At 41.8% G+C, this 14,918-nt stretch overlaps 1 protein-coding gene and 1 long non-coding RNA gene across 3 annotated transcripts in view; one reads left to right on the plus strand and one right to left on the minus strand.

Moving 5' to 3' along the window:
- Window positions 1-7,706, minus strand: part of LOC114634993 — a 109,410-nt gene extending 101,704 nt beyond the window's left edge. Inside the window, exon 1 of the long non-coding RNA XR_003713398.1 lies at window positions 7,502-7,706. This is a non-coding gene — a long non-coding RNA (uncharacterized LOC114634993). The remainder of the gene's footprint in view (window positions 1-7,501) is intronic.
- Window positions 7,707-7,788: 82 nt separating this feature from the next.
- Window positions 7,789-14,436, plus strand: CUNH11orf87 (chromosome unknown C11orf87 homolog). 2 transcript variants are annotated; one of them, XM_028783628.1, is made up of 2 exons: window positions 7,789-7,964; window positions 9,008-14,436. In XM_028783628.1, the coding sequence occupies exon 2, from the start codon at window positions 9,250-9,252 to the stop codon at window positions 9,838-9,840; it is 591 nt and encodes a 196-aa protein (XP_028639461.1). In that variant the 5' UTR covers window positions 7,789-7,964; window positions 9,008-9,249; the 3' UTR covers window positions 9,841-14,436. The 2 variants fall into 2 exon arrangements, with proteins under 2 accessions (XP_028639461.1, XP_028639462.1); XM_028783629.1 differs by lacking the exon at window positions 7,789-7,964 and adding an exon at window positions 8,112-8,259.
- Window positions 14,437-14,918: the final 482 nt, after the last annotated feature.

Consider the following 14,918-nt stretch of genomic DNA (forward strand, 5'->3'; position numbering starts at 1 on the left):
GGGGGGCATCCAGCCTTCATGAGGTCAAGGATCTCTTCTTCCACCTATGCCCAGCAGGGCCCTCCACTCTTACATATTCAGCTGAAGTCCTGGATCCCTCCCTAAGTGCTCCCAGGCTGGTGGTTTAGACCCTGGGAGCTGTGGTTGGTTGGTATTGTTGCTCTCCTCATGGGGCCACAAAAGCCTTCAGCTCCAATGGCCTTCACTCTAACTCCTCCATTGGGAACCCCATTGTCTGTTCAATGGCTAGTTGTGAGCATCTGCCTCTGAATATGTCAGACTCTTGAAGACCTCTGAGGAGACATCCATATCAGGCTCTTATCAGCATGCACTTCCTGACTTCCACTTCAGCATCTACCTTTGGTGACTGCACATGGAATGGATACTCAGGTGGAATGGTCTTCAGACGGCCCCTCCTTCAATGGCAGAAGTCAATCTATACTAAGCTCTCTGATTAGGATTTCATGACACAGAAGCCAGGTGGGGCTTTTACCTGGAGACTCTGGGGAAGAATCCATCTCATGTTTTCCAGGTTGTTGGAAGAATTCAGTTTTTCAGAAGATGGAGTAAAACCACACTTCTTTATGGCTGTTACCCACAGTCTTTGCCCTCACTTAAGCCATCCCATATGGGCTTGCTTCTGGCTCTCTACATTTTTCAAATCAAAAGTGAAATGTTGAGTATCTACATGCTTCGAATCACTGACTTACTCTTGTCTTGCTAGTAGGGGATAAATCCCTTCTTTGCAAGAGCTATATCATTGGATTTTCCCTATCTTAATTATTTGTTTCTTCCAGTTAAATATTTAGTCCTTTAATTACACCTATAGGAATTTTCTCACAGCAGTACTTAGATTGTTTTTTTTTTTTTTCTGGATAACCATTGGATTTAACCTTGGGGAACCATCTTTAGAAGTCTGCTTATTATAATATTCTACAGGGCACAAGACAGCCTTTACAACCAAAAAATTTTTATCTAGTTCTAAATTTCAATAACTCTTGGTCTAGGCATATCTTTCTGTGCATGGTGAAAGTAATTCTAGTTTTCTGTTTCATGAATAGCAGATCCACAATCCACAGCGCTTGAAGGAAACATACGCTACTGGGTTTCTGATCAATCCAGAACCCTCATAATCAAAAAACTACTGGTCACAAAGTTTTATCAATTACTTGACATCTGTCAGTCCATCTATTTTTACTTATCTGCCTCCATTAGCTTAGGTAATATATTTCTATTCTTTGACATAAGTGATGCTTTACAGGAAATTTAATTGAAAACTTGGAGAATGAGGATATTATTTGTATTTGGACAGATAAGCAGATTATAAGTATGTGTGTGAATAGGATGTAAATACTTGGGTTTAGAGATTTTCCTACGGTCTCTTACAGCATCATTTTTGTAGCACACAGTAGCTACATAGTAGGTATTTATTGAATGTAAAAACTTCTAAGGATAATGCAGCATGAAAAAAATCTTGATGTTCTTATGTCCAGATTTAATTGGTTCTGAGACTTTATGAGAGAACTTTTGTGGTATAAAGAGATGAAACAGGAGACTGGGAAGACAGCTTAGTTGGTAAGGTACCTGCCACACAAGCTTGAGAAGCACACACAAATTTGGGTATGGTGATACGTACTTGTAATCCCATCACTGATTAGGCAGAGACTTAGTTCATTCCTAGGACTCAGTTGCCAGCTAGTCTACCCTAATTGACTTTGGGTCCCATTGAGAAACCTTGACAGTTCCTAAGAAACGTAAGCTGAGGTTGACCTCTGACCTGTGCATCATCTCCTCTCTCTCTCTGTTCCATATACACATATGCATATGGATATACACACATATATGAATACACACACATGAATGTACACTCATATGAATGTACACACATATGAATGTACATACACACACAAGTGAATGTACACAATACACCTGTACCCACCTGCACATGCATACAATTCTACACAAATACTCATGTAGAACAGGAAAGAAATACGTTTTGAGTTATTTGACTTTGACCTGAAGTCATGTTCTTTGTGCATTTTTAAGTTACAGAAACCACTTGGTTCAAATTTCCACCCAGTAAGCTGTTTGTTTGACACTCCTGAGGAATCTCATTCATGTCTAACACCTTCCAGGTGGAGTAACCAAGAGGCAGATTCTTCAAAAGTAATCTACAAAGTGTGTTTTCCCTGTATGCTTTCTGAACAAAGTATGGAACATAGTAGACCTCTTTGCATATTTTAAGTTGCCATGTAAAATCCTTACGCATAAACGTAGTAGTTGCAAAAGATGTGGTTTCTAACACATTCCATATCCTATATGGTACCTATTTTACCAGTTGGAGCAATATGTGAAACTCGTTCACCTTGTAGACTGTCTCCAATACTGTCAGAAAAATCCATTTCAAATTATCAACTGAAGCAGTCTAACTAGGGCTGCCTTTTTCAAGAAAAAAATAGGTTCACTTTACCATTTAAGTGAACCATAATACTTTCATCTCGGTAACAAACTACCTTTCAATTTCAAAATAAATCAATGTATAGATAGACAGATAAGACATAGAGCCTTAAAATGAGTCTGTCTCCTAGATGATATAAAGTACAATTCCTTTAAGTACTTGTTACAGGTTGTGTTGTTTTCGTTTGTTTTGTTTTAGTCTTCTGTTTTTGTACTCACTGTTATTGTGTCTCCACAAAGGATTTTCTACTCTGAATTGCTAGTAAGAGTTAAGCTTGATGGTTGATAAAACAAGTTCACCTTTTGTGAAATAAGAGAAGTGAGAGACAGGCAACAAAATATAAAATTTAACCCCAAATAGATACATTTGGGGAGAAAAGGTTACACACGGGTAAAGGATTAGAAATACTTTCTTTAAAAGTATATATACCCTGTATCCTCCTGGGTATTTTAAAAATGCACTCTTCAGAATGTATTTCCTCCAGTTTGAAGACTACTAAGTGATAATATGTGCTTAGAGAAGAGCTGACAGAACGGAGATGATGAGTTGAATGTGTATCCCCCACATTGCGTTCCTAAGGCTTATATCTCAGGCCCACGGCTGTGTGTTCATCATCATCCTCGTCATCATCATCATCATGTGCTGTTATATAATACTATATATTATCTTCAGTCCTCTTACCTTTAGTCATCTTTACACGAAGGATACTAAAACTCAAAATGAATCTTTTTTCTGTATTTTGTTATCTAAAATGATATAACATTTCCATTGCCCAGGGTAAAACACCAATGTTTATGCTTTTCTTTCTAATATAAAAACTATTGTTTTTAAAATGTTTGCTGTGTGTTTGGTACTTAAAATAGCCCTAGAAGAAAAATACTATTATCATCATTCCACTTTTCTATTTGCAGACCAAAAAATTGAGTCAGGAAAGACCTAAATTGACTAGACAAAATCAAGAACTTCACTCTGTGCCTTGTTTAGCAATTGGTTAATTTATTACTGACTTGATGAGTAGTTGATTTAACAGTAACATGATGCTACACAGACATACGTGTTCAGAAAAAAGAACAGAAGAGATAAGACTAGATAAAGTGACAGAATCATCTGCACATTCGCTGGTGACTTCATGGGACAGCTAGGAGGCTTTTGTCATGCATATGGAGTCATGGTCCATAATGACCTATCTAAGTGACCCAATGCAGTTCAATGGCTTCCAGACTAGACTCCTCATCCACAGGAGTCTGTGGAGGTCTGTGGAATGTTGCAGAAAAGGGGGTCCAATCAAAAAGGACCTCTTCTAGTTCAAACACTTCTATCTCCTGTCTTCTCTGGTGTTTTCTATTTAGCTCAATGAGGACTAGTTAGGAACATAGGTAATATAAAAGTAGAAATAGAGATAAATATATACAGAGAGATGGAGAGATAAAGAGAATGAAGAAGACATAACACAGAAGGATGAAGAGTATTGAAAACTATTCTGAGGGTATTAGAAAGATGGCTCAGTGGTAAAGAGCACTGGCTGCTCTTCCAGAGGACCTGGGTTCAATTTCTAGCACCCACATGGCAGCTCATAACCATTTGTGTAATTGTAACTCTAGTTCCATGGAATTTGATGCACTCTCTTCTGACTTCCAAAGGCACCAGGGACTTAGGTGGTGCACAGACATACATGCAGACAAAATAATCATACCCATAAAATAAAAATAGTTACAAAAATAATTATGAACAGATGCGTCCTCAAATACATCATTCAAATAGTTCTTTAGATATGCATTATTTTTTCTTTTTTATTAAATCATTTATTAATTTACTTTACATCCCAGTCACTGTTTCCCTTTCCTCCTCTCTACCCAGTCCTTCTCTCCACCTTTCTTTCTTCCCATCCACTATTCCTCCTTTTCTCTTCAGAAAAGGGGAAGCTTCCAATGGGTATCATCCAGCCTTAGCATATCAAGTTGAAGTAAGACTAGGTACATCTTTTCCTATTGAGTCTAAAAGAGGCAGCCCAGTAGGGGAAAAGGTCCCAAAAGTAGGCAAAAGAGTAAAAGAAGGCTCCTGTTCCTGCTGTTAGGAGTCCCACATGAAGATCAAGCTGCAAAACTATGCAAAGGGCCTAGGTCAGTCTCATACATGCTCTCTGGTTGGTGGTTCAGTCTCTGTAAGCCCTATGGGCCCAGGTTAGTTAATTCTCTAGGTTACCTTGGGAAGTTCTTGACCCTCTAGCAAATATTTTATTTATTTTTGAGACAAGGTCTTCTGTAGCTGGTATTATAATCCTTATGTAGCTGGAGTGGCCTTGAACTTCTGATCCTACTGCCACCACCACGTAAGAACTAGGATTATAGGGAAACAATATCACTTTCAGTTTTATACAGTGCTGTAGAGCAAATCCAAGACTATGAGCATGCCAGGCAAGTACTATGAGTTGTATTCCCAGCCCTTCAGACACTTTTGTTGAATAAAAATGAGTAAATGAATAAACAAACAAATGTTATTCCGGTAACAATAGTTTTGTAGGGTTGTAGTAAGGATAAATGTTAATATACAGAGTTTAACACAGCCCGAATCTTACTGTTTTGCAAGTAAAATAATAAATATAATAATTGTTATTACCCATCCCCGAACTTTTTGATGGATGTGCAGGTACCTGTGTGGTCTTTCTTCCTAAGCTAGATAGAAATCCCTAATTAAACTTGTGTTATACATTACTTTTGACTCTATGAAATATGCTTGAGTCCGGAGAGTATTTTCCATCAAGGGAAGAGTTTGAGAATCTTAGAATCTCTTTGGTTTTCCAGTCAGTCCTTATGAGTTTAAGCTAAAAGAACATGGAAGTCTTGAGTGGAGCCACATGCAGCAAAACTGTTCAGCCATCCAGAGAGGTCAAGATCCTGTAACCTATAGGGCAGAGTATTTCTCTCCCCACTATTCCTTAGGGTTGAATCATACCACCCTGGTTTATATTATTTGGTTTCAACACAAAATTCATGAATTTACAGACCAGAAGAGAAGATGTAGAAAAGTATACCAAGATTTTGGCTTGAAAATTTATGTCTTTAATTTACCTAAATCATTTAGAGTTAAATACCACTGTCTCCTGAGTCACACTGAACTGTAAAAATGATGTAAGCCATCTAGGGTGAGACTTTGTCTTTGACAGGTTGTGTGAAATGGCACAGACACCTTAAGCATTCCTAGCATAGTAGATGGTCTCATTCGTAACAAAAGAGTAAGAACACTGACAGGCCCATGACATAATCTGAATTTATGGAATGTAAAAAGAATCCCAGTACTGATACAACCCCAATACCAGACGTTGTAGAGATACATATCCTCTGGAAACACTCAATAATTTCCCCAAATCTAGAAAACAGGCCATGAAGGGTTAATTCTGTGTAAAGACTTTTTTTTTTTTTTTTTTTACAAGACCACTTTCTCTTCCCTGCTAAAGAGTTTTCCTAAATAGCCAGATGTCTTTTTGGAATATTCAAAACTTGGTTTGCTTTATAACATGCTGATGAGACTCCACTGAGAGTGTCCACACGTGGGTCACTGCCTGTCAGGCACCCATAGTGCAGTCGCAGGGGTCACAGTGAAGCAAGCAAGCAAGCAAAGACTCACCACTCTCCAAGGCCAGTGAAGCCAAAAATCACTAGATGTGGAAGACGGCTTTGACAGGCATCAGGCCCCCCTACTTCTGGGAAGGAACACTTATACAAATATCTAGGTCATGGGCCATCATTTACTGCGTGCCTTTGGCAGTCAAAGGGCATCAGTCTGTGGTCTGAAGCAACTGTGTATTGTTCAGCCTGTACTGAACTGTTAGCTTAAATGGAATCTTTTTTTTTCTTATTGACACAGTTATGAAGATAAAGCTGATACTTTCATTCTTTTTGTAGTGCTGTGAATAGAACCCAAGGCCTTTGGCACATTACACAAGTACTTTAACACCGTGCTGCTCCACAGGCCCCAGATGACCTGTGCTCAAATAAATGAAAACAGAGGTGGGGTGGGGGAAGGATATGGTGCATCATTCATTAATGGTGTAAAACTTTGGAGTAGGGCTAGTTGGGAACATAGAGTCAGAAGGAGAAATCTTTTTTCTTTTCATTTCAGACCTTACTTCATGACTGTGTCAGATAGGAGAGGGTAGGTGGCATCTAGTATTCCTGTTAGCTTTCCTTCATGATGCACAGTGTGAAGAGGAGGCTGGAACACACACGTCACTACTGTCCAACTCAGTGAATAAATGCTGCACTCAAAGACAGGAGGTAAACAAGACAGGAGATTAAGAAAAACACATGCTTTTAATAAAAAGTGCCCTTGAAGACCATACTGTGCTTAGTTAGTGTTCCAAGCCAGTGTTTCCAATAACTCACATAAAGTAAAGCATATTCTATTTTAAAGATGGCTACTATAATAGAAATACACTTTTCTTGTTTCTGCGAGGATCCCAAACTAGTTGTTCACTGGTCTCTAACAAGATTTTTGCAGGCTGCTGAGAGCTGTTTTAGGAGATGTGTGCATTTAACTGAAAAATCTAATGCATCAAGAATCAAGCACTTTGACAAAAATTAGAGTCAATGAAGGGACATTTTTCAAGCAGTACACACAATGCTGAGAATTTTTAAGGGTCATTGGTTTCTGCACCTGTCTTTGTAATTTACCCTTCTCACCCTTCAAGCCCATGTATTATGCTTTGTGTGTTCAGAATGTGGAATCCTCAAAAGAGAAGGGGCGTTCAATACACCAAATGGATCCTGGGCCTGGAGATGAGTGTGTGGGGGAAGAAATCAAAAAGCAGATGGGATGACACACTTTGGTGACTGGCGGAGAGATGCAGTCTTCGATGCATATTTAGGTTCCTGTTTCTGATTCTGCCACAGTTGTGTTGACAAATGTCCTTGCCATCTCCCTAGTATAAGCAGTTTATGCTTAGAACCAGAGAATAGGATTGGGGGAAAGCGGAAACTCTGATCAGTCAACGAGGAAAAAAAGTGTACCCCTAGGAAAGAAGGTTCTCCTGGAGCAAAACTGTACCTGGAGACCGATTGAGGTTGAAGCATAGAGCAATGGAAGAACTGAAGCCTGCCTCTTCCTAGGCAAAGGAGTGCTTGTGCTGAAGGTGGGTTGCTGGTAGGGTGGAGGTGGGGGTGGGGGTGGGTTTGCTCCTCCCAGCCCCAAAGCTGGGGAACAGCAGGAAACTGGGAATGGTGTTGGCGAGGCTGTTATGCCAGGACAAAGTGTTGGTTATGAGGGTGGGTGGGGGCCTGAGGGGTGGCTTGGAGCCCTGGCGGTGGCTGCCTGACGTCACCGGCCTCTCTGGCAATAGGCTAAGAGCTGAGCTCCCTGTAGCAGCAGCAAAGGCAGCAGCGGCGGCGGCGGTGGCGAGGGCGGCAGCAGCAGAGCGGCTCTGTCTCTGGTTCCAGCGCTCCGTGCCTTCTGCAGCCGCTACTGCAGCCAAGGCGGGGGTTCCTTCTCTGCAACCGGCTGGTCCTTCCAGGTAAGAGACACTGGTCGGGATGAAGGCTTCCATGGCCAGCGGCCCCAGTGACAGGATGAGGGCGGGTAAGACCACTCCCAAGGCCTGCGCAGGCACCTCTGGACAGAGCTTCAGCCCCCGCCCCTGCCCCGGCCGAGGCTAGCGCTCTGCCTTGCTGCTCCGCAGTGCAACAGTTTGCACCTGCCTTATGAGAGAGACAAGGGAGCTGTGCTGCCTGCCGCGGGTCCTCCGGCTTGGTCCTCTGCCATAGCCTCTGGGCCCTGGGGCCAGGGCCCAGGGAAGGCTGGAGAACAAGGTCGGTTTCCCAAACTTTGCAGGCGGGAAGCCTTCCCCTTCCAGTTCTTGCTCTGGAAGAAAGAAAAAGGATTCATAATACTGTCAAGTGGGAAGCTCAGGGAGATGGGGGGCGGAGGGCGCTTGGGAGGATGTGCCTCCGCTGAGGAGGGTGTTTCATCTGCTTTTGATAGAGAGAAAGGGGGAGGATGGTAGCAAGGAAGAAGGCTGGAGAAAGGTCGAGCATGACCCTGTGTGCAAGGGACAGAGGCAGTAGGATGTATCCCCTGGGACGGGGATCTTGGGGCTCTGAAGGTCCAGGCTGGAAGTGTTTGGAGAGAAAGGGATGAAGAAGGACTGCGTACAGGGAGCCTGCTCGAAGTGCGTGCTGGCGAGAGTGGATCCTGAGTCGAGATCCACAGAACACAGAGAACAGGGCAGTTGGCTTTCTGGGAAGTAGATAGAGAAAGCCGCTGTGGCGGCCGCTGTTGGTGGCAATTAGAAAGTTGTGCAGGGGGCAGGGCAGCTGCCTTCTCTGCTGAGTAACCAGTGTCTCCGCGGTGCGGTACGGACGCCAGACCCCATCTGAGCCAGCGGAGCATCTGGCAGCGGCTCTCCTGCGCTGCAATGAGCGGTAGGGTTGGGTCAGTGGGATGTGGAGATGATAGCATCCATTTGAGGGCCGCTTGGCAGTGGTGTCAGATCCCTCTCTTTCTCCGCACTCGCCTTTGCAGTGGCCGGGACCCTAACTAATCCTGTTTTCTTTGCAGCATTGTGCCTGGGGAAAGGAAACAAGATCAAAGAAGAACGGAGACAATCTCCCTGGGGCCACTAGTTCTGGCCTGCCTGCTTGAGGGCAGTTGCTCCCTCAGTCTTCGGCTGGAGCGCTCACTCTCTCCAGCGCTAGAGAGCAGTTGGGGTGGCTTGGGCTCCTGTCCTCGTCTTGGCTGGTGGGAACCGTGTGTCCAACAGAGGAAGCCTGGTGGGCCTGGCCCCTCTCAGCCCAGCGCCGATGAGTGCCAGGGCACCGAAAGAGCTGAGGCTGGCCCTGCCGCCTTGCCTCCTGAACCGGACCTTTGCTTCCCACAACGCCAGTGGAGGCAGCAACGCAGGTATCCGCAGCTCAGGCGCAGGTGGTGGCACCTGCATCACGCAGGTGGGACAGCAGCTCTTCCAGTCTTTTTCATCCACGCTGGTGCTGATTGTCCTGGTCACTCTCATCTTCTGTCTCATCGTGCTGTCCCTCTCCACCTTCCACATCCACAAGCGTAGGATGAAGAAGCGGAAGATGCAGAGGGCTCAGGAAGAATATGAGAGAGATCACTGCAGCGGCAGCCATGGTGGTGGGGGGCTGTCTCGGGCAGGTGTTCAAGCCCCAACCCATGGAAAAGAAACCCGTCTGGAGAGGCAGTCCCGGGACTCCGCCTTCTGCACCCCTTCCAATGCTACTTCTTCCTCTTCCTCATCCCCTGGTCTCCTGTGCCAGGGTCCCTGTGCGCCTCCACCTCCACCGCCAGCCCCCAGTCCACACGGAGCACACGCAGCTTCCTCCTGCTTGGACACACCTGGCGAGGGCCTTTTGCAAACGGTGGTACTGTCCTGATTATGCAGCCCCTCTCCTGACCCCTTCCTCGTTTCCAGCATCTTTACTGTCCTCGCTTTTGTTCCTCCTTTCTTCCTTTTCCGTTCTCCTTTGGCCCGTTTTCTCTGCCCTCCTCCCTTACCTGACCACCCTTTTACTGTCTCTCCTCCGCCGAGGCACTGTGCGGTATTTGTAAATATTGGGCGAGGAAAGTCTCAGAGGAAGAAATAACGCTGATAATACTTTATTGATATTTATAGTAATTATTATACTATTAATAATACAGTCCAAGAGCATGACAAATCACATAATTTCTCATTGTCAATGAAAGCTGCATCTTCCCTCCCCACCTCGTGCCCCCTTCAGTAAGGAGGAGAAACCGCACAAGCTACCAAATATATAAGACATTGACACTGAAGCAAAGGGATGGGAGGGGGCCGGTGACGTTGTATATAGCTGTCAAGTGAAGGTTTAGTTGCCTTTCTGTCCCTCTCTCATGGGCTTTCACTTTTCCTTTAGCTTGTCTCCCCTCCCTTTCCTCACTTTCAGCTGGGCTCAGGCAATAGCATATTATACAGAGAACATCTACATTAAGCACCAGAGACCACATAGAATGTCCCAGAAAAACGTTTAGGACAGGTAACCCCTCTCTAGTCAGTCAGTCATCATCTTACTTTTTGGTTTCTTCACTGGGCAGAATTTGAGTTTACTTTTAGAAATATCTCTCGCTGGCCGAGCATAGAAAACAAAAACCATACTATCTGCTTTTGTTGCACATTAGGGCCCACTTGCACACTTGACTGGTGGTCGTTTTGTTTTGGTTTGGTTTTTGGTTGGGGCGGGGGTTGGTTTTTTGGTTTTGTTTTGAGCCTCAGAGAACTCAAGAGCTGTCCAGCCAGGTCTGGTGCTGAATATGTCTCGCCTTCACGGTTACTTCCTCTGGTTGTGCAGACCAAAGAAGGAGCTGTTTTGGAAAGTGATTGTCTTGGTTTTGATTGGTTTCTTTCTTATTTTTTTCTACAATTGTTTTTCTTATCATTATACATTGCAAAAGTTACTTTTATGTAAAAAAAAAGTATTAGGTAATGTGCAGTTCTGAAAATGCAATATCTAACCAACCAGTATGTTTCTGTTTTACTTTTAGAACAAGTGCACCTTTGTTATATACTTATTATATTGGTACCAAATACAGAAGAAAACTATAGTTCTGTGATATGTCCTCCAAACTGTATATTCTTGTTCTGACTTTCCAGCTGTTGATATATGGTTGCCACTGGCTGAGGAAGTCAGTGGTGTAGGCCTGGCTTCTGCTGTTTCCGAAAGTGTTCTTTTGTATTTTACTCTGTAGTAGACTATTATAAAACGATGACACCCATGTTTCCCCTTTTTCTTTTGTGAGTAACAGAAACAACCACAACAGAAAACAAATAATGGATGTGCTGGAATGCCATCTATTAAAAACATGGTTAATATTTAAACAGTGCCTGTGGTTCTCTGCATGCAGTTGCCGCCTGGAGGCAGTGCTGTGTGTGCTTGCTTGTACTGTATGTGTCTGGGGGAAAGACTGGTGGAGATGTTGGGCAATTTGGATGACAGGACACGACAATTTCCAAGTTAAATCTGTAAATGCTTACAGGATAAAACTATTTACGGCTTGTTTAGCCATGACTCTGTGCCTGCATCTAATATACAGCAAAGGGGGATCTTTCTTTTTCCCAAGTCTGGCCTAATTAAATTCCCCGAACATATAGAAAATATTAAGGAAAAAGGAAAGTGTGAGAGAAGATAAGTCTTTTGCCCTCTTTTTAAATGTCAGATAAGTCCCTCTATGTTAGACTCTGCTGCTTGGTATAGGGCAGCGAGACCCCTACATACATCTCTCTCCCAAGCCACTAGCTGCCCTCTATGCTCTGTCTTGTTTCAAGTTGTATGTGCTTATTATCCTGAGAAACGTTTGCCTCTAATGTTTTTGGTTATATATAAAGTTTTCCAAGCTCAGACTGTATCTTTATAAAATAATTTAATAAGGTTGATTTAGTCACCCATAGATATCATCGAAGTCCCTTTAGGAAGCACAGAAGACCATCATTTAAGCATGCCATGTGTATCATTAGGAAGACCAGGTATAATCTTTGAATACAATATATTAAACAATGAACCAGATTCTCTCCAGTGCCTTAGTCATTTCCTAGTAACAGGTCAGAGTACGTTCACTCCCTCGGGTCACCAAGGAAGCTGTTAGTGTATCAGAGCTCTACACTGTATAACAGAATGGCTAAGGCACTGTGATGGAGAATGTCCATTAATCTCTTTAACTTGCCCTGATTCAACTGTAGCTCTTAATACCTTCTTACAGCATGGGTTTTGGATGTGAAATCTGAATAGGATCAGGAACCCAGAAGGAAGGTTCATCATTTCTATGAGCTCTACATAACTACATAGATATTACTTTCTTCCCATTATTTGGTGCACTCTTTTTACAGTAAATAATTTCCCATTTTATTAAAGCAATAAGATATTCTGTTTTGAGCAGTGCTAGATGCTGATTCCACTTCCTTGGTGCTGAAGCGACTCATGTGTTCTTGCCTTATGAATCACACTGCATTCAAGGCATGCAATAATAATCCCCTTCCAAGAAGCAGCCTGTACACCCTAGGGGGCAATGTCCTACATACTCTTTTTCCAAAAGAAATAGAGCAAACAAGAAATAAACTAATTATGTGTATTAACAAAAGACATCTTGATACCTCTAACCGTAAGCACACATCTGTAATGTGCTATCATTGTGCACCTTTAAGTGTATACGCCTTTTTCCATCAATTGACTAGGGTTTAATATTTTAATAGTGTCACGTGTAAAGATGATGCAGCTTTTCAATCACATTTCATACTGAGTTTCATATACTGTGAACCTGGTGGCATCACACAAGATTTCTGTGAGCTAGAACAAGAATCACATGAAATTCTAGTAGGCCTGATCCCACACCAAATTATCATAATAAGCATATGACAATGCAAATTCCTATAAACTCTGCTTAGATTGCTACTTAACTCAATTGACTCATATGACATTCAAGTTTTCATGTTTATGAGACAAAAGGCAATATGAAAATAGCCAAATTTACTCTAAGGATTTTGTTTACTGATGTCCCGTCAAACTAATTGCTCCAACCCTCTATAGCTACAGCTCAGCTCCTGCACTTGCTATTCAGTATTAATAAGGTAGCATGCTTGATTCTTACTGTTTTAAAAATGAGAAAAATAGAGAGAGAATGCCAATATGTCAATTGTATGGGACTCTGATTCTTGAAGATGGATATAATCTTTAGAATTTATATATACCCATAGATATGTATTTATATATGCATACATTTTGTACAAATTTACAATGGACTTTTTTATTCTCTTTTCTGTCATTATAAGTATGAGACTGAAACCAAATAGTTTTTCCATCCTCTGATCCAGAAAGGATCTGAGGAGTCAGGCATATGCATGCACTTGGTTCTCTGAGGTCAAATCAGAATGGCTTTCTCTTTATTTAGTGGAAGGGGAGAATCTTCCTTGGCTTGGGGAATTGGTAATTAGATAAGCTTCCTTTCCTATATTAGTGACTCAAATGTAGCAATGATAATGAAGTCATGACCATCTCTATGTGGTCCAGCTATTTGGATGGATCAAAAATCTATCTACAAGGGTATTGGAACCATCTAGACCACAATCATGGATTGCAATTTGATTTTTCCTTTTCTTTTCAACTTATATGTTGTATGACATACAACATACACCTGCATATTTAAAGGTAAAATGAAAATATAACTATTATTTGTTTAGTTTGACAAGTAGCTGTTTGGAAAATATGGACAATTTAGCTTTAAAAATGACTGGACATTTGAATTTTAACCCTTACTATCTGTAGCCATTGAATTGATTAGATACTGACTAAAATTTATTTTTCCAATGCATAGGCATAGGTTTTAAGTGCTTGTTATGGATAATTGTGGAGAAATTACTAACCGATATTATCTGAGCGTTATGGGCTAAATTGGAACTAGAAACGTTAATATGGCTGCGAAAGTCCACTCCCAGGGGAATCTAGGCTTTGGACTTGAATCTGAAAAGCCACTTATTTATGTTTGAAAGTTATAGTGTGGTTCATAGATGTTCATGTAAGAATGAATTGCCCATTTACACAGGAAGGTATTTCATCACTGGTCTGAATATAAATCTGATTCTGGTTTGCTTTTTTCCTTATTTGATAACATTTGAGAAGCAGATGTGATGGCTTGACATCAATACTTATCAATGCCACAAACCCAATGATACAATTGGCGTGGTACAGGAAAGCTTAGTGGAGAATAAGAACTTACTTAGCTTTAATTGAGAGACAGTGCATTATTCGGGTTCTTTTACCCATTCGAGACAGGATATTTCATTGAGACTTGTGATCTCACAGGATTGCTGCTACAGAGAGGTTAATGACAGTGATGGCATCAAGAGAAAAAGTGATTTTTGAACTTGAGTATATCCAATAGATAGAATAAAACAGGTATTAGAAATTCATGAAAAATTTGTTTTGCTTTTATATCAATAAAAGAGTTTTCTTGTTAATTGGCCTTTGGACACGATTTCCTTATTATTATAACATGCAATATTCCAGAGTTATAAAATATCTCATCCTGTTTCATTTACATACAATTTCCTAAAAGAGATGGTCAATTAAAAATGTTTTTACAGCTTATTTTCTCTTCCACACAAACTGGCTGCATCTCAGAAAAGGTGTGTGTGTGTGGGGGGGGTGGTGTTTGATATAACCCAGTAAACTGTTATAACTCAGTGGGCCCTTTTAGGTACCAACTCAACCTCTTAAGGATATTCCCTCTTTCTTTTCTTTCACTGATTTAATAATAACCTAGTTTATCTAGTTTACCTGGAAGAGATGTGTTAATATCTCTTTTTGCCATTTAGAGAGGGATGTCTCAGACTCACACACATTTAGATGGATCCTAGTTGAGCCCTGCTGATATGTATTTTGTCAGAGCAGCTTCTTATATGTGATGCTATTGTTTTTTCCTGACTTTCTCCTGACACTCATCATTATAG

The sequence above is a fragment of the Grammomys surdaster genome, unplaced genomic scaffold (genome assembly GCF_004785775.1).
Source record: "Grammomys surdaster isolate TR1022 unplaced genomic scaffold, NIH_TR_1.0 1162, whole genome shotgun sequence".
Taxonomy (NCBI): domain Eukaryota; kingdom Metazoa; phylum Chordata; class Mammalia; order Rodentia; family Muridae; genus Grammomys; species Grammomys surdaster.

Excerpts from the sequence above, each read along its gene's own strand:
- CUNH11orf87 (XM_028783628.1), top strand. The coding sequence starts at position 9,250 with ATGAGTGCCAGGGCACCGAAAGAGCTGAGGCTGGCCCTGCCGCCTTGC.